This window comes from Blennius ocellaris, assembly GCF_963422515.1.
Source record: "Blennius ocellaris genome assembly, chromosome: 9".
NCBI classification, from domain to species: Eukaryota; Metazoa; Chordata; class Actinopteri; order Blenniiformes; family Blenniidae; genus Blennius; species Blennius ocellaris.
The window spans coordinates 24,479,159-24,501,448 of NC_137658.1; the positions used below are offsets into that span (position 1 = coordinate 24,479,159).

The 22,290-nt window shown below is 42.4% G+C and overlaps 3 protein-coding genes across 3 annotated transcripts; 2 read left to right on the forward strand and 1 right to left on the reverse strand.

Annotated features, from left to right (window-relative positions):
* Positions 1-3,189: 3,189 nt before the first annotated feature.
* LOC308134159 (semaphorin-4E-like) lies at positions 3,190-7,772 on the forward strand (the record flags this gene model as incomplete). The annotated part of the gene is made up of 14 exons (XM_080501790.1): positions 3,190-3,283; positions 3,507-3,652; positions 3,798-3,860; positions 4,356-4,455; positions 4,549-4,659; positions 4,750-4,898; positions 4,985-5,160; positions 5,279-5,429; positions 5,521-5,743; positions 6,130-6,248; positions 6,325-6,485; positions 6,578-6,627; positions 6,756-6,952; positions 7,359-7,772. 14 exons carry the CDS (start codon positions 3,190-3,192, stop codon positions 7,770-7,772), a joined length of 2,154 nt encoding a protein of 717 aa, XP_080357916.1.
* Positions 7,773-9,511: 1,739 nt separating this feature from the next.
* Positions 9,512-17,826, forward strand: nkrf (NFKB repressing factor). The gene is made up of 3 exons (XM_080501905.1): positions 9,512-9,807; positions 12,058-12,182; positions 13,997-17,826. Exons 2-3 carry the CDS (start codon positions 12,092-12,094, stop codon positions 16,231-16,233), a joined length of 2,328 nt encoding a protein of 775 aa, XP_080358031.1. The 5' UTR covers positions 9,512-9,807; positions 12,058-12,091; the 3' UTR covers positions 16,234-17,826.
* An 828-nt stretch (positions 17,827-18,654) lies between these two features.
* Positions 18,655-21,668, reverse strand: LOC308134963 (ubiquitin-conjugating enzyme E2 A). The gene is made up of 6 exons (XM_080502826.1): positions 21,503-21,668; positions 19,997-20,077; positions 19,873-19,898; positions 19,441-19,530; positions 19,263-19,351; positions 18,655-19,086 (listed from the first exon to the last, which is right to left on the reverse strand). The coding sequence occupies exons 1-6, from the start codon at positions 21,544-21,546 to the stop codon at positions 18,958-18,960; spliced, it is 459 nt and encodes a 152-aa protein (XP_080358952.1). The 5' UTR covers positions 21,547-21,668; the 3' UTR covers positions 18,655-18,957.
* Positions 21,669-22,290: the final 622 nt, after the last annotated feature.

Sequence of the window (22,290 nt, forward strand, 5' to 3'; positions counted from 1 at the left end):
GTGTCATGTCAAAGTAGCACGATGGCAGGAGCTCTATTTACAATGGTTCTAATTCTTAGCACAATTAAAGCAGTTCTACAAAAATATCTATCTTGATTCATTTAACAATTAATTTTTGTATTTAAAAATATCCTAAATGTATTCGAGTTACAGCTACATTTATTTAAGTTCACCCACAGAGTGCATGAACCCGGAACCTTCTGTAGGTGCTCCAGTTCCCGAGGACTCTTTTGGCCGGAACACCAAGAGAGGCAAAAACAAACGGTAACAGCGGTTCAATCACTTACGTCTTTACAACACTCTTACTACCACTGTTTCCTTTATGCAGGTCTGCACCTTTTACAAAAAGAAACCACCAATAAACATTTAAATGTGTATCCTTTGTGTACGTGGCTTCTTTCTAAAACATGTTCAGAGCCTATTAATGGCTCCTGCTCCATTGCACACATTTGCAGCTCGATGCAACCGTGAGCTGCATCAAGCGCTACAAAAGAAGCACGAACGGACGCAAGTTGAAAATGCTGACAAAATATGTATTTTGCGATTATTATTTTTCAATACATACAAATGTGTAAGGCTGGGAATGGTAAGAATATATTTGAAATACTGAGAATAAAGTCAGAGCTTTTTCATTACAGATAAAATGTTGCAATGATGAAATGAAAATAACACCAGCCCCTGCCTTCAACTTGCAGGATGACTTTGGCCCAAATGATGAGTTTCCAAATGTATTTGTTTAATCAATGATCTTTTTATTGAATTTTCAAACAAGAGAATCAACAATGTATAGAGTTGCTTTGCGCGTTACACATAAGTATAAAGTAAAAGGTACGTGGCAGTGAGCACAAATTCTATGCAGAGTATTTGTACAATGACAGTCCAAAACTCCAAAAGCAAAAAAGATAAACCAAAAAGAAAAAAAACAAACAAGAAAAATCATGGCTCAATCTGCAAAACATTCCGGACAAAAACCAACATAATCAGAAAATGACACTGGTAACAAGTCATTGAAGCAGCCAGAACTGTACAAGGCTGTAAGACTGGATGTCAAGTTATTTTATCTTCTCTCTCCTGGTCTCAAACTGAAATTGCAGTAAATAAATTAAGGATGTGTAAGTGTAATCAGTGGGGTTTACACGTGTATCTTAGAAAGGGTCCCCATACTTTTTCAAATTTCTCCCCTTGGTTCAGAACAGAGTACCTGATCTTTTCCAGACTCAGGCAAGACATTACATCTGATAGCTGCTGATTATAGATCGGGAGGGCAGCACAAAAATTGTGATTTACAGCTAAAATAAAGCTTCGATGTATCAGAAATTCTTGATCAGTGTAAATGTGGTCTGAAAGGTACATTTAGTTTTTTGATAAAGTGAGGTGGTATTTCTGATTAGGACATTCTTGTCCGGCCTACAGGGCTCAGTTTTATTATCATCCCCACCAGTAGCGGCTGGTCATTAGAGAGCGCTGAGTCTCTGATTATTAACTCCTCACCTCTTCTCATTTACCATTTGAAAGGAGAAATTTGGCTGAAAAGCTGCAGGTCAGATTCAACTTTCTCCATCATAGTTATTTTTAAATTCACACAAGCAGAAATGTGTTCAGAAACTTGAAAACGTTTCCAGGTTTGTTAATGTTTATAAATGTTTAGATATGCTCATATTCATTATTGACTGAAAATCTAAGCTTAAAAAAGCAGCTTATTTTGCACTTCTTTCTTGAGGTTTCTTTCAAAGCATTCTAAAATGCTGTGAAACATGTATTGATGTGTTGCTTGAAAATATACCTTATATACCTTTTGTTTTCCCTAAACTCAGACTAAAATTTCAAGTAAACCAGCCCCAAAACACAGTCATTTTTCTAAACGCATCTGTTTGTTTGTTTACAAGTTTGTAAATAAACGTGATGCACATGAACGCATCACCCACGTATTGTTGGCATGAAGCTCGTTTACCCTAAAAAAATCTATAAATTAACCTTATTGTTTAAGCTGCTGAGTTTAAGGTGTGTGAAAAAAGCAGCAACTGACAGTCCAGACATTATGAAAGATTCCTGTACCCACCATTCAGTAGAAAACCACTGAAGTTCCTTCACGTCAAACTGCTCCTTGGTGAAGAGTTGATTACTAGCACCAGATCAGGAATCGCAAGTGACAGCAAAGGTGTGTATGAAGTGCAATGTATTCCTTTGTGTTTGCAAGAAGGGGAATTGCTTTTAGAAGTATCATGGCAAATAAGCACAACAAAACAAATCAAAGAGGGAAAAAAAAGGTGATGATGAAGAGTTATGTGAATGTTGAACTAATTTTCATGTTGACTTTTTGGTATTTTCTTTGGGACTAACTCGTTGCCATCAGGATCCGTTTCACACGTATGACACTGTAGTGGACACATGATATCTTAAAAATCAAAACTTTTTTTTCCTATGTTTTCAAAATTCTATTCAGCTATTTAGGGAATTTGAAAATAAAATTGTGATTGGAAATTTTTTTACTCCTGGTTGTCAGGAGAATGTTAGAGCTATGTCTATTAGACACAAGACACATCTCTAATGTCAACACTTTTAGTGCCAGGAATACCAACGTCTTATATTATTGATTAGATTTTAGAGAAAACTTCCATGCTTGAAATGATTGAGTTCCATGAATCAGATAAATAAATTGCAGAACTGTATGCCATGACAGGTTTTAATGCGCTTTGGTTTTTGGCACTAAAATGATGCCATAGGCTCCATGGTAAAGATGCAACGTTGATCAAAGGAGATCAGCATTTTTTTTACTGTGGACATGCCGAGATCAAAGGAGATCAGCATTTTTTTTACTGTGGACATGCCGAGATCAAAGGAGGTCAGCATTTGTTTTACTGTGGACATACCAAGATCAAAGGAAATAAGCATAATTTACCATGGATACGCTTGAGATCAAATGACGACACTGAACTGCCTTGATCTCAATGTCTATAAAACAGGCACACAGAGCAAAAACATCACATTTCAACGTGAGCAGCGATTTGATAGCGAATACAATACGAGAGAGTAGAACAAGCAGCATATATTCTTCAGGAAGAAAGCAAGGAAATTTTTGTTGACGAGACAAGATTTGATAGCGAATACAATACGAGAGAGTAGAACAAGCAACATATATTCTTCAGGAAGAAAGCAAGGAAATTTTTGTTGACGAGTTGATGAGACAAGATGAGGGCTCTTTTTGTGCTCTTTTACCTTCTCCTCCTCATCACTGCCGGCCTTGCTGTGAGCAGCAAACCCCGCAGGAGTGTCCCCTTCCAAGGTAAAGTTTCTGATGTTCACAATTGGAGAGCAAAGCAACTCTAATTTCTGTATGTCAGAATCTGTAACCACAAAGCACACTTCCTATGCAGCTATTCTGAAATTGTCACTGTTTGTCAAATATCAGTTTATCTGACCATGAGATAAAATATCTAATGTACTGATTATGGATTCACATTTCTGAAAAGTATCCTCAAAGCTCCTTGTCTCTTTGTCTGCCTTAGACTTGAACTTGAAACAGTTCAAAGACTCCAACTATGGTGCTTTGAGCTCGTTGATGCTGAGAGACGACATTGATCAGCTTGTCCTTGGTGCCAGAGGGAAAGTGTTCACCCTCAGCATCGATGACATCACCAAAAAGACCGGCGAGGTATGACTGACTGTTTCAAAAATAGTTAAACTGCTCAGTGCAGTGAATAATATATATGTTTACATCCTCAGCCTTCAAAACTAATTTTCACCTCCTGCAAAAACATGACGGCTTCATATTCAGTGTTAACTATTTTCTGCTCTAGGTCGACTGGACGACCAGCGCAACAGGAAAAAGACTCTGCCAGACAAAGGGCCAGCCCACAGAGGTAGGACAGGAAAAATTAGGAATCATTAGCTATTATTGAATTTCCTACTTACCAAAAACAGCTTCCAGTGCTGGGTGTTGTCGCTTCTTACAGTTTTAATTCTTCCAACAGGCATGTCGTAATTTCATCAGAGTTCTACACATGATGAAAGATGGGAAAATGCTTGTGTGTGGGACAAACGCTTTCAACCCCCGATGTGACTACATGGTGAGTTTTCAATCGTTCTCATTGAATACAGTGTTTCCTCCACCTAATCATAAAGTGATGGTGAGTGAATCCATCTAAACAGCAGCTGCCTGAGAATGTGAGGTGACTGTAACTATCACGTAATCTCTATAAATGAACCTGAAATGTATCTCGACTTGTATTTATGTAGGAATGATAAGATCTGATAACGACCATTTAGGTTAATGCATTCAATATGGTTCATTAGAAGTAAAAAAATAATTAATATTCAGACAGTGATATCAATCCTGTGATTGCCTCTGTTAACAGACATTCACAAACGGACAACTAACCATGGAAAAGAACTTGATGACAGGAAAGGGCAAAGTGCCTTTTGACCCTGACCAACGCTTTGCCTCATTTATGGATGGTAAGTACAATGCTATTTCTCCATTTCTTCCATTTCTGCTTCCTGATTCTAAAATTCAGAACAATTAATTAAAGCATATTTGCCACTCCACAGAGGACACTTTGTATTCTGCTGGCTCTGCAAATTTCCGGGGCACGGAAATGTTGTTCCAGAGACACGGAGCGAACCCCATCAAGACTGATTCTCAACACTCTTGGCTCAATGGTAAACTAATCCTTCTTGGGAACGTGTCCAGATCGTTGTGGAACCCCGGAGTATCCGTGTGAGCTCACATTCTTGATCATTTGTCCTCAGATCCCACCATGATTTCCATCAGCCTCATTGAAGCCAGCAGAGACAGTGATAATGGAGAAGATGACTTTGTGTTCCTGTTCTTCACTGAGAAAGCAGTGGAAGAGCCTCGCCGCAACCCCCAGGTCTCGAGGATCGCTCGTGTCTGTAAGGTATGTCTCCAAAGTTCTTTCATTCAGAGGCTTCAAACTGAAATTGTCTGAGCTGCGAACACAAGTAAATGTCTGTGTCGTTTCAGAGTGACCTTGGAGGCAACAGGATTCTTCAGCGCAAGTGGACTTCTTTCTTTAAAGCCCGGCTTGACTGTCCGTTTGGAGACGTCGGCTCATCACCCCTTGTGCAGGATGTCTTTCTTCTCAAAAATGAAACGAACTGGAAGGACAGCATTTTTTATGCTACATTTACATCCAACCCGTAAGTAGCATGTACTCACCGGCAATGTTCGCCTCTAATTTTCCTTTCCTTTCACGATCCTCTGAATGAATGAAAGAATGAATGAATGAATTAAAGTATTTCCTGCATTGTTTGACAGGGAACACTCTGGAGCCACCATCCATTCTGCCGTCTGTGCATACAAACTATCAGACGTCAACGACGTGTTTAGTGGGAAGTTTCTGACAAGGAAAAGCACTGGAGGCTGGGAAGTATACAGAGGAACCGAGCCATCCCCTCACCCTGCTACAGTAAGTATCGAGGAGCATCCATTCATTTCTAGTTCCCACTTAGAAAACTCTGATGACGCTGACAAGACTTGTTTCTGTTCTGTATGAATAGTGCATTAACGATGAGATGCGAGCCACAGGGCTGAAAACGTCTTTGGATCTCTCAGACTCAACTCTGATGTTTGTGAGGAACCATCCGCTGATGGAGGGGATCGTTAAACCGATAACTGGCAAGCCTCTGCTCGTCCACTCAGCAAAAAAGTTCTCCAAAATTGTGGTAGACCAAGTCACATCTCCAGATGGACAGCAGCACCAGATTATGCTCATTGGCACAGGTATGCAAGTGTATTCCTTATTATTCACACCACATTCACATATACTTGATTCCCTTATCTAGGACTGTGGTTGATGACTGGTTAGTTGGAGAAAGATGCACTGCAATCTTTATGTTAAATGATCTTGACATAATTGAGTTCATGAAACAAGTACCAACATGCTGGCATAAGCCCCCCCCAAAAAAGGCAAATACTAAATCAAACAGTTGGTTTGTGAGATGAGCAGAAAGAGATAGCAGCTCTTCCACTTTTTATTATGTGAAACAAATGAAATATGGAGTTCATTGACACCTTAGAGATCGTCACGGTTTCACTATATAATTGACAGTTCAGCTACTTGCTCCTTAATGATCACTAATGATATTACAACAACAATGTGTTTTTAGAGTCTGGCTGGCTGCTGAAGGCAGTGAATCTGGATGGCGAGGAGGGGCGCATCATCGAGGAGCTGCAGCTGTTTGAAGAACCGCTGCCTGTCAAATTCCTGCAAATCTCCTCCAAAACAGTAAGCTTCACTTCATTGTAGGTAATGCAAGTGTTGTTTGTATTGCCAACACAGGCTAAGAGTGTTTTTTCTGCAGGGTCAGCTGTACAGCGCAGCCAGTAATGCTGCCGTGCAGGTCGACATACGAGACTGCCGCCGCTACACATCGTGCGATGACTGCATCCTTGCCAGGGACCCGTACTGTGGCTGGGACCAGATAAGAGGCAAATGTGCATCTGCTGCTGGCGCATCTTCCTGGTATATGTCATTCAAATTGGCGAATCCTTTTTTTTTTGTAGAAATTCAGTGTTTGATGTTTGGCTTGAACGTGGCATTTGTCATTTTTCCAGGTTTCAGAGTCTTAGTGATGGAGACATCAGTATATGCTCAACGTCAAGTGGTAAGTTAGATTTATTGTTCAATCTACAAACACAAGCGAGTTCAAAATGGGCTTTAACAGGACAATAACCTGTACCAGCATACTGATTTTCAACATGTTGCTGAATTATGCTTGTTTGTTTCCTCCAGTGGTAAAGGAACCTGAGGTTGTACGCCTCACAGTCAACGTGGCACACTTCCTGCCGTGTAACCCCAGTACCAACCTCCCAGTGACCTGGCGCTTTTCTGACAAGATCATCCATCAGGGTCCTCGACACACTCCAATCAGTCAGGGTCTCCTCATCACACCCTCCATTTCAGATGCTGGTCTTTACACCTGTGAGACAGTAGAATATGTAAACAGCAAAATGCACAAGAGGACAGTGAGCCAGTACTTGCTCCAGGTTCAGGACACCGCCGGCAATCTCTGGAATCTGAGGGTGGCTGTGATGGTCCTGACAGCTGTTGCAATCTGGATGCTCATATGTCTTTTAGCCATGTGCGGATACATTAAAATAAAACTACGAGGGGCGTCTGTCAGGGAAGGGAGTGGAGACACAGGGGCGATGAGAGGAGCGATAAGGATACAAGACATGAGGACGAGGCGAACCAGCAGAGACAACATAGGGAGTGGGGTTTAAATACACAAGTAAGGGGTGAACACAACGATAGGGAGAAGGCCATTGCTTAATTGGAAACACGAGGTGAAACACACAGGTACAGACACATAGAACTGACGCTACCCCCCCTTAGAGAGCCACTAGAGAAACAAGCCAGATGGGAACGGGTCACTGGGGAAACAAGCTGGGCTGGAACAGTCTGCAGACCAACAGGACGGACTGGAACAGTCTGCAGACCAACAGGAAGGACTGGAACAGGATGCAGACCAACAGAACGGACTGGAACAGTCTGCAGACCAACAGGAAGGACTGGAACAGTCTGCAGATCAACAGGAAGGACTGGAACAGGATGCAGACCAACAGGAAGGACTGGAACAGGATGCAGACCAACAGGAAGGACTGGAACAGGATGCAGACCAATAGGATGGACTGGAACAGGATGCAGACCAACAGAACGGGCTGGAACAGTCTGCAGACCAACAGAACAGACTGGAACAGTCTGCAGACCAACAGCACAGGCTGGGACAGGCAACAGAAAAACCAATAAAAACGAAAAAAAAAAAATCTGTTATGGTGTTTTGTTTTTTAATTGAATTTGAGAAACCAGACAATGAGTACAAACATTGCTAATTGCTACCAAGATTTGTTATTATTTTCGCCTGCCTCTTTAAGAGGCATCGCACAAATATTAATATCCCAGGAAAACAGCGTTTCACTATTTTGTTAATCGTCTTCCACCGATGTTTCTGTGCATAACTAGTCCTGCAACGTTTGGAGCAGGTACACAAAGAATCTGTCAAATTGCAACTTGAGGTTAGTTTAAGAAAAGAAAAGTCAGAAAAGGAAACAATACAAACTATTTTTGTTCCATTAGGACAATGTGGGGTTCTGTGTGACGTCATCATCTCATAATAAACGTGTTATATCTTTAAAACCTCAGAATCGCTTTATTAATCCCTGGAGAAATTCTTTAGCAAAGCAACACAAACTGCAGTTTTTCCAGCACTAAAGCAGCACAAACAATTGGGACCAGTTTCAGAGAGTTTACCGTGGAGTAGGACACAGCTTCATGGAGGTGTGAATCGCCTGCCACAGCAGAGAAGCAGCTGTTCTTTATCAGTGTTACCAGATTGGGCTCTAGAAAAATGCATTGGACCAGTGATTAAAATTTGGGCTGGTTTTGTCCACATTTGGCGAGTTTTTAATATTGTGAAAACAGCTCTCTCTCTGATAAATAAAATATTGAATACAGTCTAAATAAATTCATAAATAATTGAGATATCATTCAATAAGCTTCCAGTGAGTATATAGTCGTTCAAGTTCTCAAGAGGGGCTTTTATTTTGACAAACACACACCCAACAGGAACTTCAAGGCAGGAGGACACTTCACACAACACCTTCTCACTCTGGTTACCCAGCCACAACTAATGAACCAAACTAAACTAATTAACTACATTTACTAAGGAACACAAACACACACACAAACACAACACAGCACAACCACACACACTACAAACCTAATATAACCCCTAATAACCTCTAGAACATGACAAACAGAACTCCCATAATGCACTGCAGTGACCAGCTCTGTGATCGCTACAATATTTATGTCACACTAGCTTATTTGCGCGTGACTGATTTTGGTAACTGCAGCCCACTATGGCATTTGCTCGTTGAATTATAAAGTCATCAGCTGCGGTGCGGACAGGTCGTTGTGCGTCTTTCAGCACCACTGATGTGGAACCGTGAGGAGAACAAAAAAGAGAGAAGGGCGAGAGGGAGGGAAGAAGATGTATGTGGGTAATTTAGTTTTGTTTTAAATTGTTTAGCAAATAGTCCTGTTACAGGTCATTTGTGATGTAAATATAGAAATATATGAGGCCTGCACGGCTTAAAAGTGCATATTTTTACACGCGATTGGCATTATTACTAATCAGGACCTGGCATTAGGATGCCAGGAGTTCATTTTGCACTTTGTATAGCCTATGGTTGATTTACTGTGCTCTTGTTGGTTGCAATTTGTCAAAAACATTTTTTTAAATAATTTCTATGTGGTTATTTGATGCAGATATTAAGCTCTGGGTGTTTTCCTTTGCGTGTGTTATGATTTTGCGGGTTTGTAAAGGTTGTCTGGCAACTTCGTGGTTTGGGCTGGTTTACATCGGATTGGGCGGGTCCTAAGATGTGATTGGGCTGGAAACTGTCAATCTGATCTGGCAACACTCGCGGTGCATTGTGGGTCTGTGCGGTGACAGACGCCATGATTCTTCTGTCCGGAGCAGAAAATGGACGCATCCTGCTTCCTCAATGACCGTCTATAGCTCCCAGCCGGGTCCACACAGCCTGCTCAGACCACCGGTCTCCCCCTGTCCCCTCGGAGGGACTCTACCGCGCCTGTTTGTTGGCGACTCTGTGAACTTTATAAAGTTTGCGCGCGGAGTGTCGCCGCCGCTCAACTGCAGCTGCGCTAGCATAGCTAGCTGCTGGGAGGCTAACACGATAATAACAACCGTGTGTTGGTGAAAAGAAGCCGATCAGCTGGAGTACACAGACACGGCACCGACCACGGGCTACGCCTGAAGGTAAAAAGCCCAGCAGAGCTCACTGCAGAGCCCGGGGAAGATGAATAAGTGTGGTGTTCAGCGGGTGTGAGATGGCTCTAACGGCCTACTGCGTCACTGAGTCAGAGCGTGCTGCCGCTTCAACATCCAGCTATTTTACAACATCACACACACTCGGGATTAAACCTGTGGGCTTCACCGAAGTCATATCCAGGCTTAACACTTCGTGTTCGGGCCGCTGGAAGAGGCCGGGATCCTGCAGACGACTCGGTGCTGTAACTCATCCGGTCCACATGTTGGTGCTTCCAATGCAGTGTTGAATGAATAACACGGTGCGGAGCTCCAGTGGCTGCTTGTTTTACTTTTACTGAGATTTGGTGTTTTAGGATTGTTTTTAGCCCCCCTGGCCTCAATAGTTTAGTAAGTTTTATGTATTTTCCTGTTGATTCAGATGAGCTCCAAAATATAATGGTGAAAATAACACATGAGGAGATACAGGATGGTAAATGTTAGAAAAAGAAAAACGCAGCCTGTGCAGTTAAATTAGATATAATACAGTTCAGTTTCATTAATAAAACACCAGGGGCGACTCGTTGTCACCATCAGAACGGACTGCACGCAAAGTATGCTATTCATTCTTTAAGTTTATCTACAATATTCTCGCCTGTGAGTAAAACTTTCTAAGTAACACAGACATACTGTGTGATGACAGTACTCCCTGGTTGTCGGTCTCCTCTTGATGTTTCAGGCTGTTTTCTCCTGATCCACGTGGAGGGTGTACGAGTGGGGCTAGCCCCTCCCTCACCATGCAGTGTGTATTGCATGCAGTAAAGGGTTAGTGTTCATTCTCAGGCTGTGGCTCCATTCATTCAGTTCACATGATTGTGATGCTGAGTAGGTCATTTAGATGCTCAGACCTGATTGGCCAGCGCTGATTCAGGCGCCGCTGAGTGGTCAGAAATACCAGCTTGTGACCAGCAGGAGTGAACAAACAGTTACGAATCAAAATTAATTGGGTCGATTATTTTCCAGTGCGACGTTGAAACTCTTACTTTAGCGGAGGAACTGAAGGCAACTCGTCGTAAACTGAGTGAGGCGGTGACCAACAGTTTCGAATAATCTCTTAACTTTGCAGCTTTACTGGTGGTCAAGTGGGAGAACTTCTACCTTTGAAACTGCATGACATGGTTTGATTCCCATCATTGACTTTTTTTTAATTGCATTTCTTTTTTTTGGGGATAGGCTATCTCCAAGTCTGGTTGTTATAATGTTGTGGTTAAAAGGTCGTGTGCCCACTTTACTTTGGAATTCAGTGCTATCACTTGACCTGAGATGAAATTTTGTCCCACCAAGTATTTATATCTAGAAGCTCCACTGTAAAACACCATTGTTATAGTGATTTTTTTTTTTTGGTAGCCGTGTTAGACAAGGTTGTATGATGAACTCCAGAAAACCAAAAATATGAATCAACAATTTTAATATGTTCATTGAAGCTTCTAAAACCACTGCTCAATGTGTTTATTTTATTGGTTTTACCAACCAGTCTGATAATTAATAGTGAACGTTTGTAGCCCCATTCAAAATAAGTGAAAATCTTCTTGTGGGGTGTATTTCATACACAGATAAACAGATGTGCTTCTCATAAAACATGTCAGACTTGCTACACAATAACTTTGCATCCACAGATGTTCTACTATTTTTGTACTTTTTTTTTTTTTTTAAGGTGTTTCTTTACAATCAAATAATTTCTATTCTGTTGATACAAATAACTACAACAATCATTACTTATTTACATGTTTCAAAGCTGGTAATTGCAACAAATTATTTTGCATTTACAAAATTATAATAAAGACGGAACAATAAAATAATGCAATAAATATATGAGTGGCTTTCTTGTAAAGAGAAGTGATAGCAATTACAAGAAAACTAGCTTTTAGGCTTGGGCAGAGTATGTAGAATGTATTTGTAAAAGTATCTGAATATTATGGTTCCTGAAAAAGAACAATGACTAATGCACCTGTTACACATCTGGTTTTGTAATGAAAACAAAGCACAACAATGCTGATGGGACGTAGTCCAGTCTTCAGTATAAATATGTGTGAAACTTCATATTGCTTTGAGATCAACTTCTACATTTCTGTCATTTTAATCACTTTTTGGAGGCAAATGTTTTCATCTCTGCACTTTGTTTTCCGTTTGTTTTCTCTTGTATTTGTCACCTGTCTGTTTAACATGCATCTGCCCAATGACTGACTCTGGCCTCAATAACAGGTATGGCCTGGATCTGATTTGGACGGCGCTGGTGATGGCAGAAGGGACCGACACTGGCGAAATGCCCTCCTTTGACCCGACTCCTACTTTTGAAGCAAAAAAGAGACCTACTTCTTCTGATGGCAGTGAGTTTTGATCCGTGTCTGTGTTCCCCAAAGTTACATTTATATGTCCATTGTTGTTGACACTGCTGTATTCCAGTTAGTAGCTTTATATAGTCATTTTCCAGTCATGTTCACTGTGGTGTCTTTAAAATCTAAATGACTTTTTTGAATGTGTAATTTAATGTTCACATGAAAAACTTTTATTAAGAACTTGACGTCACGCTCAACCTCGAGCCTCAACATCTTTGAATGTCGTTCTGGAGAAAAGGAAATGTGTATAAAATGTCTGAGCTGGTCGGCCTGCATGTGAAGCTGTGTACACAATTCTGTGCTTGTTAAGTGTAGCACAATCAAATCTGGACAACTAATGTTGTGGCATATAATTCTGTTGCTCAGTGGATAGATTTATTGGTTTACATCAGAGGTGTCCAGCCTCGGTCCTGGAGGGCCGGCGTCCTGCAGAGTTTAGCTCCTCCCAGTTGCAGCACACCTGATTGCAATGGGGGGCTCGTTATTGGGCTTTTTCTCAACTTTGGTGATGACATCATCATTAGATTCAGGGCTGCTGAAGCAGGGAGAGCCGAAAGCATTCAGGACGCCGGCCCTCCAGGACTGAGTTTGGAAAGCCCTGGTTCACAGCAACATGCCGGCTGCTGTAACACGAGTCAGAGGTGATTCTAGGTTTCAGGTTGCAACAGTCCCTTTGCTCCTCTGTGTTAAGTTACAGAGACTCAATTATGTCCCCGTTGATTTGAAAATACAAATCAACATGATGGAAAAGTTTGATTTGCTGACACACACCCCCCCCCCCCCACATCGAGTTCCATTCATAGTGCTCAGCTTGCTCAAAGCCGTCTAGAATATGTGTACAGTAGAACCTCGAACACAAAGAAGTTTCGAAGAAGTCAGAGCTACTGGGCGCTTGTGTGAGGAGATCTTCTGTCTCCCCGTCTCAACAATCACAATTTAAAAGCAAATAAGGATCCAGGCGGCTCACAACTCCTGAAGTGAAACATAAAGTACTTTAGGAAAGGTGGAGAACGCCAGGCAGCAGAAGTGAAGATAGTTTTGGGATCGCTATGTTATGTTATGGAACGCTCATGGAAGTGAACCAGGAGTGCAGTATGGATGAAATCATGGAGTAGCTCACAGTCTGCAGACACATGATGCGGAAAGCATTAAGTTGTGTCTACTCTTAGTGGGTCCGCTCACCAGAGGTTCTACTGTGTGTGTGTGTGTGTGTGTGTGTGTGTGTGTGTGTGTGTGTGTGTGTGTGTGTGTGTGTGTGTGTGTGTGTGTGTGTGTGTGTGTGTGTGTGTGTGTGTGTGTGTGTGTGTGTGTGTGTGTGTGTGTGTGTGTGTGTGTGTGTGTGTGTGTGTACATCTTTATATTGGTTTAGTTATGTGCTTTTGAATAAGTGTTTCTTCCATAACATATTTGTTGTTTGGTTCGTTCAACATCAACTGGTCCCACCCTTTATCACGCGTCAGAATGTAGTCTTTAGTAGTCCACAATACATTAGAATGCACCACTTCAGGTCTATGTTTTTCAAAATCTTCCCAGGGAGGCTCACTGTGATTTATTGCTGCCCTGTAGGAAGTGAACAAAACAAATAAATGACAAATATGTTGAGGTTTCTGATTTTACCGCGTAAGGAGAAGTGAATGTGGATGACCGTGTTATTGAGGGATCACTGTCACATTTCCATACTTGCCTTTATAACACCTGCTATAAAAAGATGATTTGATTGTATTCCTAAGATTCCCCATCAAGCTTGTGCGTTTTCTTCCTTTATAATGATCGTGAACTTGTGTGATTCTTGTGCGGTTTTGCAGGAGACGAGCCCATGAGGAAAATGCCGGTGACAAAATTTGGTTCCAGACCTCGATTTGAGCCTGTGCACTTTGTCAGTGGTGGAAGCAGTGGAGGAACGGGCACCGATGAGAAGGAGAACGATAAGGATCGCAGGAGGGGGGATTCTTACGGCGGGAGACAGCTGGACTATGAACACTCCGCATACGGGAGCACCAGCAGAACGCAGGGCTCCTCATCCTTGAGGCCTAGTTTTGACCGAGTGCCGTCGTACACTTCTGACTCTTGGGCTTCCCACAGAGACCGAGACAGGGCTACGTCTTCAGGAAGCGCGAGCGGCTTGGGTTATGGGGCTCGAGGTTCATCTTCAAACTTCATGGCAAAAACACAGCAGGACTACGCAGCTAAATATGAATCCCATAGCGCCTCCAGAAACTCAGACTCTTACTCTCAGCCCCACAAGTATAATGGATATGGGGCAGGTAGCAGATCAGGAGGCTGGGATTCAGGTCGTCAGGGTTTTGGCTACGGGCATCAGGACAGGCCGGCGTCCAGCAGGCCGTTCAACAGAGTCTACAACAGCCCGGGCAGGAGCAGTCCCAACGTGTCCCAGCTGGCGCATTCGTCCCAGCCTCAGTCCATACCTCAGTCAACGGTAGATGAGAAGCAGCGGCTGATTGCCAATGTAGCGTCTGCGCTGGCTGTTGCATTCAGGGACCCTGTGATCATGACCGGGAGCGACTCGCCAAACTATAATTTCATGTTGAGCCGCAGCATACAGGCCTGCAAAACTAACCCCGAGTATATTTATGTCAACCTGAAGGATATCCCTTCGGCCGACCTACCGAAGAACAGAAAAGTGCCAACAGACGGCTACGCCTGTGAGCTGAGGTGTCAGGGGGTGTATCTGGCCACCGGATACTCCGGCAGTAAAAACGGAGCGAGGGACCGGGCCTCTGAGCAGGCTGTGAAACTCTTCCTGAAGACAGTCGAGGTTCGTGTGGTGCAGCGTAAATACAGGCACTTGATAGTCAGCGACATTGTCGTGTGCCAGATGCACGGCCCCACGCCGGCGTTCCTCCCCGCGCTGCGCAACCCAGAGGACAAGCCCACTCCGAGCTCCAAGGGCCAGTACGAGCCCGACAAGCGCAAGCACTGGACTGAGTTCGTGGTCATGGACAACGCTCACGATGCCATCTGCATCCTGAACAACTCCGCCGCCTTCAACCGCATGAAGATAGACTACAAGTTCGATCAGCTCCCCAATGACGCAGCGTGGCTCTGCAGTGTCTTCCTGCAGGATGAGCTGGTGGCGCAGGCGACCGGCACTAAAAAGAGCTCAAAGCACGCAGCGGCTCAGGAAGCAGTGGCCAAACTTCGCCTGAATCAGGCTCAACGACAGCAGCAGCAGCAGCAACAGTCCCAATATTCCAGGGGAAACAATCAGTTTGACTCTGGCGGACGGTTTGGGCAGCAGGGCGGCAAAAAGAAGCATCTGAGTGAGCTGGTGATCCTGGAAAACTCCGACAATGCCATCTGTATCATTAATGACACGGCTCAGTTTAATAAAGTCTCTGCTGACTACAAGTTCACGTTTCTGCCCGATCGACGCTGGCGGTGCGAGGTTTACTTGGAAGGGCAGTTCGTCGCCGCAGGAATTGGTCCAAAGAAATTGGTGAAGCATATTGCAGCAGTGGAGGCCTTGGCCACATTAAGACAGACGCAGGCTGTGGTCAAATCCAACCTCAGGAAGGAAGGCCATGCCGACGCCATATCTCGCTCTCAGATCCTGGCTCGCTCCGGGGAGGAGGCCATGAGGCAGGAGATCAAAGAGGATAACATCGGAAACCAGCTGCTCCGGAAGATGGGTTGGAAAGGAGGCGGCCTGGGCCGAGACGGCGAGGGCATTGCGGAGCCAATCAGAGTGAAGGAGCAGTTCTCACGAGAGGGCCTGGGCATGGACACGGACAAAGCTGGCAATCAGCTCAGCAAGCGCGACATCGAGGACATCATTCGTAACTACGCCAGCTCGGACCGCCAGGACGACCTCCGCTTCTCCACCGACCTCACCAACGACGAACGCAAGCAGATCCACCAGATCTCCCAGAAGTACGGGCTGAGGAGCAAGTCGTACGGACAGGGCCGTCAGCGGTTCCTCATCGTCAGTCGGAAAGTCCACAAAGACCAGCTCATCGGCCAGCTTTTACAGGAAGGACAGGTGGGACGATACGAGCTTGTGAAACCTCAGGCATCGCACTAATTTGCATGCAGATTTAAAAAAAACAAAACAAAACGGGAAAACTCCTTGGCTTGGACTTCAAAGCAAATCATCCTCCAGCATAATGACGATGTTTTACGAGTGTGAGTTGCAATTCACATTATTAAATGAGAATCTTTCAGGTATCACTTGTGGTTTCTGCATTCCTTCGCCATGAGATGGACTTCAGCTTTAGGAGGCGCTGCCAGAGATCCGTTCAATGTGTCTTCTTTTGTTTTTGGTTTCATGCCATTCCACGTCCTTTTGTTTCACTTCCAGGCTGAAAACTGACACTCAGTGGTTCGTGGTGTCGCGTTCTGATGATGCTCCAATGATTTGTTTTTTTCAGTTTGAAAGAGAATATGTAAAGAAGCTGTTTCCACCACTTGGTTGGGGGGAAAAAAGCGATTCAGTATCTCATAATAAAAATGCTTGAGTCATCATTAAGAAGTATTTCATTTTTTTTGACTGTCGATCCTTTAAATATTTCAGTGTGGAATTAAAACCATCTCCAAGTCATAATCTTCTCAGTGCTTTTGCTCATAGTTTCTTTATATTCTATAATGTCACTTCATAGTTCATGTTCATGACTTACTATGTCACAGATATGACGTTTTACATCAAAATTGTTGACTTTTTTTTTGTGTATTTCGTATTAACTTCTACTTTTCTTCCAAAGTAACATCAATGGTATTGAAGGCTTGAGAATTCTTGAGAAGGCACTTTATCACACATTTTCTCCATCACATATAAAAGGAGGGACTGAAGGACTTGGTTGTAGACAAAAAATATCAAGCTGTTTTACAAACGCAATAGAAATGGCCTGTTATTCCCAGGGGGAACTCTTGTAATGACAGAAAAGAACAGAAGGTAAACTATTAATACGGCATGACTTTTGATAAGAATTGCTTTTTTTCAACAGCTTTGATTACAAAGGAATAGAAAGTGTTTATATGCTGTATCATTTTCATATACATTCTCAGTTTGACTATGAATTTCCTTTCATCCACTTTCTGTACCAGCTTTGTTCAAATTAGGATTACCAAGTCTGGAGACTATTAGTTTGAATCCTATAAACATAACGTGTATCAAAGAGTTGATTATTTTTTTATTCTAAAATTTACATTTGATCTGTTTTTCCTTCAGATTCAGTATTTTTACTTTTCTATCCAATTGTAGCAATTTTCTTCATTTCTCATACCTCACACGTCATCAGAAGTCTTTGAATCAGTTGAGTCAACCTGACTTTATTACAAGATACTGAACGTCTTTCTTCCGAGTGGCAGAATGAAACTTCCAGTTTGAATTTTCTCTCATCAAAAATCCTCTTTTTGTTCATTTGTGACTATTGAAGAAACCTGGTAGATTTACGCAGCCGTCTTCTCTGCTTGTTTCATGGATGTTGTAGAACGTTCGACTCTAAAAGACGAGGATTGGGAAGTCATTCACGTTAAAACTGTAGCTCGGAGCTCATCCCGACCGCACTGTAACAATTTCTCTGTAATCCAGCAATACCTGCAATGTCTCAAACACCCGGAGAGAATCCTGCAAACAAGCTGCGTCTGTGATAAGAACCTCCTCACATAGGAAAGTGTAAAGCTGTGATCTTTGTTACATGTCAGATGTGTTTGGTTTATGTGAGTACAGTAAATGTCTGCTTGTTTTCACAGCTGTAATGACAAATTAAAACACACGACTATCACCCGGCACAATGTGATTCCCCATTTTCTGTCTTGGCTCGCAAAGCAATGGACAAAAGTGATGTATATTTATTTTATTTACAAGAAAATGTACAGTTTGTTACATGGGTTATCAGTGCAAAGTTCGCTAATCTGAAAACAGACAACTATCCTCTTCAACGGTGGAACCAGCTTTTCTTTTCTTTTTTTCTTTAATGGCAGCTGATTTCCAAGATTGTAAAATAGCATAGAAATGTCCTCACACGGCCTTTAAATGTCAGCATTATGAAACTCTGCAGGTTAAGTGCCTGGAAAAGGTCATAAATGTCTTGTTTGTGTGTTGCAAAGAGACTTGCATGTCTATTATTGTCTTTTAAATCGAAGGCATGGATTTATAAAACGGCAAAATGACCTTCTTCCCAAAGGGTTGATTTGTTAAAGAGGTATGGATGTCCATGCCATGGATATTTAGTTTTTATCCATCTGAAAGGCTTTCCTCAATCGGCATTAACAAACAAAACCAAACAGGAGTAAACCCACTGAAACAGGAGAAACACCCACAAATAGCTTTTTGGTTTTTTCCCCCTAAATATGAAGTGCCGGCACCTACACAGCAAACCACACAGCAAACACATCGAATTAAGTGTCACCGCCTGGTCCAGCCACTTTACTCCATGTGTGAGTGAACAGGCAGAGTGGTGGCAGCTGAGACTGGCTGTTGCCGAGGAAAAAAAAAAAAAAAAAAAAATTGAGGACATTAAGCAAGTAACCCAGATATAACAAGGTACATTAACTTTCAACAAACATACGCTATTGCCCAACAATAGCGTTCGGCAGGAGTGAATGCCACAACACAACAGCATACAAACTTAGCGACAGTTAGGGGACAAATATACTGAAGGACTTTTTTATTATTTTTTTCTTTCTTTTTTTTCTTTTTCTTAAAGATGTGTCATTTTTTTGTATTTCTGTGAGATAAGATGTTTTCTTGATCGGTGGTGTCGTGGATCCGGGCTGGACACTGTTCATACTCCCACAATAACGAGGGTCAACAGTCACGCCAGCTTTGTTCAACAATAGCGGAAACCCTCTTCTCGTACTCCCGCTTGTTTTCCTGGTAGAGCTGGGCTGCTTGGCTGTTGGCTGGACTGTTTGGGTTTGGCTCATCCAGTAAAGACTTTAAACACACACCAGAGAACGCCAGTGGGTTAGGTTTCCAATAGACTCATGGCATCATCTGAGTCACTCTATGGTCGTGCCAGTAATCAAACACATGTTGACCAAGTTGATGTGCCGTCAACAAACTGGATCCTTTTCGTTGTGCTTCAATGTGATTGAGGGAATGTTAGTTACCTGTATTGAAGTTAAGATTGAAGAGACATCATAGGTTGGACTCCAACGATTCTGAAGTATATCTAAGCATATGCTGCCATCTGCATACACTGAAACACAAAATCAACAAGGCTTGAATTATCTGCTTCTTAAATACTATCAAAAACCTAAATCCAACACTTAAATTATCAGTACAAACCATTTGGATGAAACATTTTGGAGACAAATCGCACTGTTGGCGGTTTATTAGGGTATTCCTCTGTGAATTCAATGGTAAGCTTGAAGGTTCCTGTAAAAAAAAACAAAAAAAAAACATGAGGATAATTCAATAAATGTGAAAAATACAAATGAGAGACAAAAACCCAGAAACTGACAAGTTGTGAGTTCCAGTTAATAAATAACCAGAAAACTATTTCCAACAGCTCATTTGGTTTAAAGCTGCTGAAGAGGTCAGTGAAGGAGTAGATTAAGTGGGTGAATCATTTTTGGTCCTGTTTTTAGGAATAAGTTACTGTGTAAAACCACATCATGTGACATGATCAGTTTCTTGACGAGCACCAATCAATGTAGTCGAGGTCCACGACCAGCTGAGAGCCATCATAAAAAAACTCCAGGGTTCTTGTCAACTTACCATCTTCAAAAGGCGTTCCCTCCGGTCTGGAGAGAGAAGTCACAAGCAGGTTTGTTCATCTCTGTGTGATAAACTAATGTACACATTTTTTTTTTTTTTTTTAGATTTACAGCTTTTTACTTACCCAAAAATGACAGCGTTCCACACCATGATATTATTTTCTGAAGGAGCCCCGCTGACTCCAGCTGGAGGATCCTCTTGCAGCCTGCCACAAAAAGGTTTAACGTCAATACAGTGTCTGGATGCGCTGCATTATTAATGGTGGTCAGCAGGGCAGGTCATTAAAATAGGAAAAGTGGGAGTCGAATATGATACTGGTGTAGACAGTATTAACATGTCACAAACAATATTCACATGGCAATTTCTTCTCTGGTTTTGTGATGCAATTTTATGAACCTGCATGAGTGTTGTAAAGACTGTTATCAAATGACAAGGAACTATGGCGTTATCTGCTCTGCAGGCTCAGTAAGATCACAAAGTGTATGGCAACGGCACCAGTGCTCAGAGATCAATACTCTCCTGTTCACTGGGCAAAAATGAATGATGGACATGTTTCAGCCAGAGGCCATGTTTCATCAGCACAGTGATTAAATACAAGGCTATTTACAAAGGCATTATGTTGGGATGAAGACCATACATGCTGAATGAAGGTGGGGTCACACAATTAATCCAACTTTCATGCAAATTAAAGCATTCACATAATAGATAGAAGTAACTATGTCATGACAGCAACAAACTATATGACTGTTGATAAGAGGTGTCACACTGTAACCATCACTACATCTATGGATGGAACGGATTGTTCCATCTTAATATTGTTACAAATAAGTGGACAAGCAATCCCTCCATTACCGGTTCATTTCAATCACATCTCTAATTATTGATTCTTATTTTTGCCCAGTGTTGGTTTGGGGATCAGGATGAAGGGATTTTCTTTTCACATAGATTGGATGCGTGACCCCCTCAACTGGAAGATACTGTAGATCCAGGATCAGGAAGCATGTGGCCGGCCTGACCGTCTACAGGTTTTCAGAGGCTGCATGACAGGTGGCTGTTGATCCTCGGGCTTAGACGGTGATCGACGTAGGCCCGGGATGGGAGCAGCTTTGATCAGTGTGTATTTGGACTGTGGACATTTTAGCCAAACGTTTCTTCTGGCTGTGACGGGCCATCTGGCCGCAGAGCCGATCACCAGTTCAGAGTTCCATCCCCAAAAGAAGACGAATAGAACAACGTATTTACTCAGAAACGGATCGAGACGACTTGGCTGTGTTACGTAGAATAACAATTTGAAAAAACACACACAAAAAAACGAGGGAGTCTTCAGTGGATTCTTCTGATAAAGTGACGATTGTAACGCTACTACTACCGGCTGCTAACGCTGATGTCAGCGTCCTGGATGTATCGTTAATCAGTAGCTCATTTATTAGACAATAAGAACGGCAGGGATACTCACAGACGACAAACCCACGGCCATTGCCAACCTACGTTTATTTATTATGGAGATTAATAATAATATAATTTTAACATGGTGTTTTGGGTTAGACTACCGCTAATGCTAAAAGAGCTAGCCCCCGGCTGCTAACGTTAGCTCCAGACACTTCTGTTGTTTGTTTTCCTTCTCGCTTACCGTTTAAAATCTCTCATTAAACGCCGTCTTGCTGGAGTTGACATCCTGTGTACGCGAAAACCTAAATCCTCGGAATATAGGCACAAACCTAATATATAAGGAGAGGCGATTTTCTACAAGATGCTACTTAAACTGCTAGCCAGCTAGCCAGCGATTGCTGCCAGCTTGTAAAATATTCGGCTGCCTTTCTGAGTCTGCGGACGATACCAATCACACAAGAGAGGGGGTGTCAACATCGGCCGCCTTCAACTGGTAAACTGTATATCTACCTTGACACAATAACTATACAAATGAATGTGATAATATCACACGCATCTATTGTGATTGCAGTATGATTTCTGGGCCACACTAATAGAGCAAGATATGTTTTATTATCACTTGTATGACCCCATTCCTTCACTTAGATTATTCCAGTGACAATTGCGTCATATGTTGCGCCCATATTTAGTTTGTTGGAACTCAGAAAACGGTCTGTTTATTTATGATGGACTCCTGTCTTTTCTTTCTGTGTTCGGCCATTTTTAATTTATCAAATAATCTGACTGACACATCATTAATCACTCCAGGTATGAGCCGAGACTTACAGAATTTGTACCACACATATGCAGTACCACTAAAAGACCACTAGATGGGGCCAAGCTATCAAAAGTAAGACACCGCATAGGCTATAATCTGGAATTTATTATGACTGCTTTAAACGTAACACTATCCCTGCAATATATTCTTAGGAACCACATTGCAACATGATATGAAACAGAACATAATACAGAAATGAACAGCAAACTACG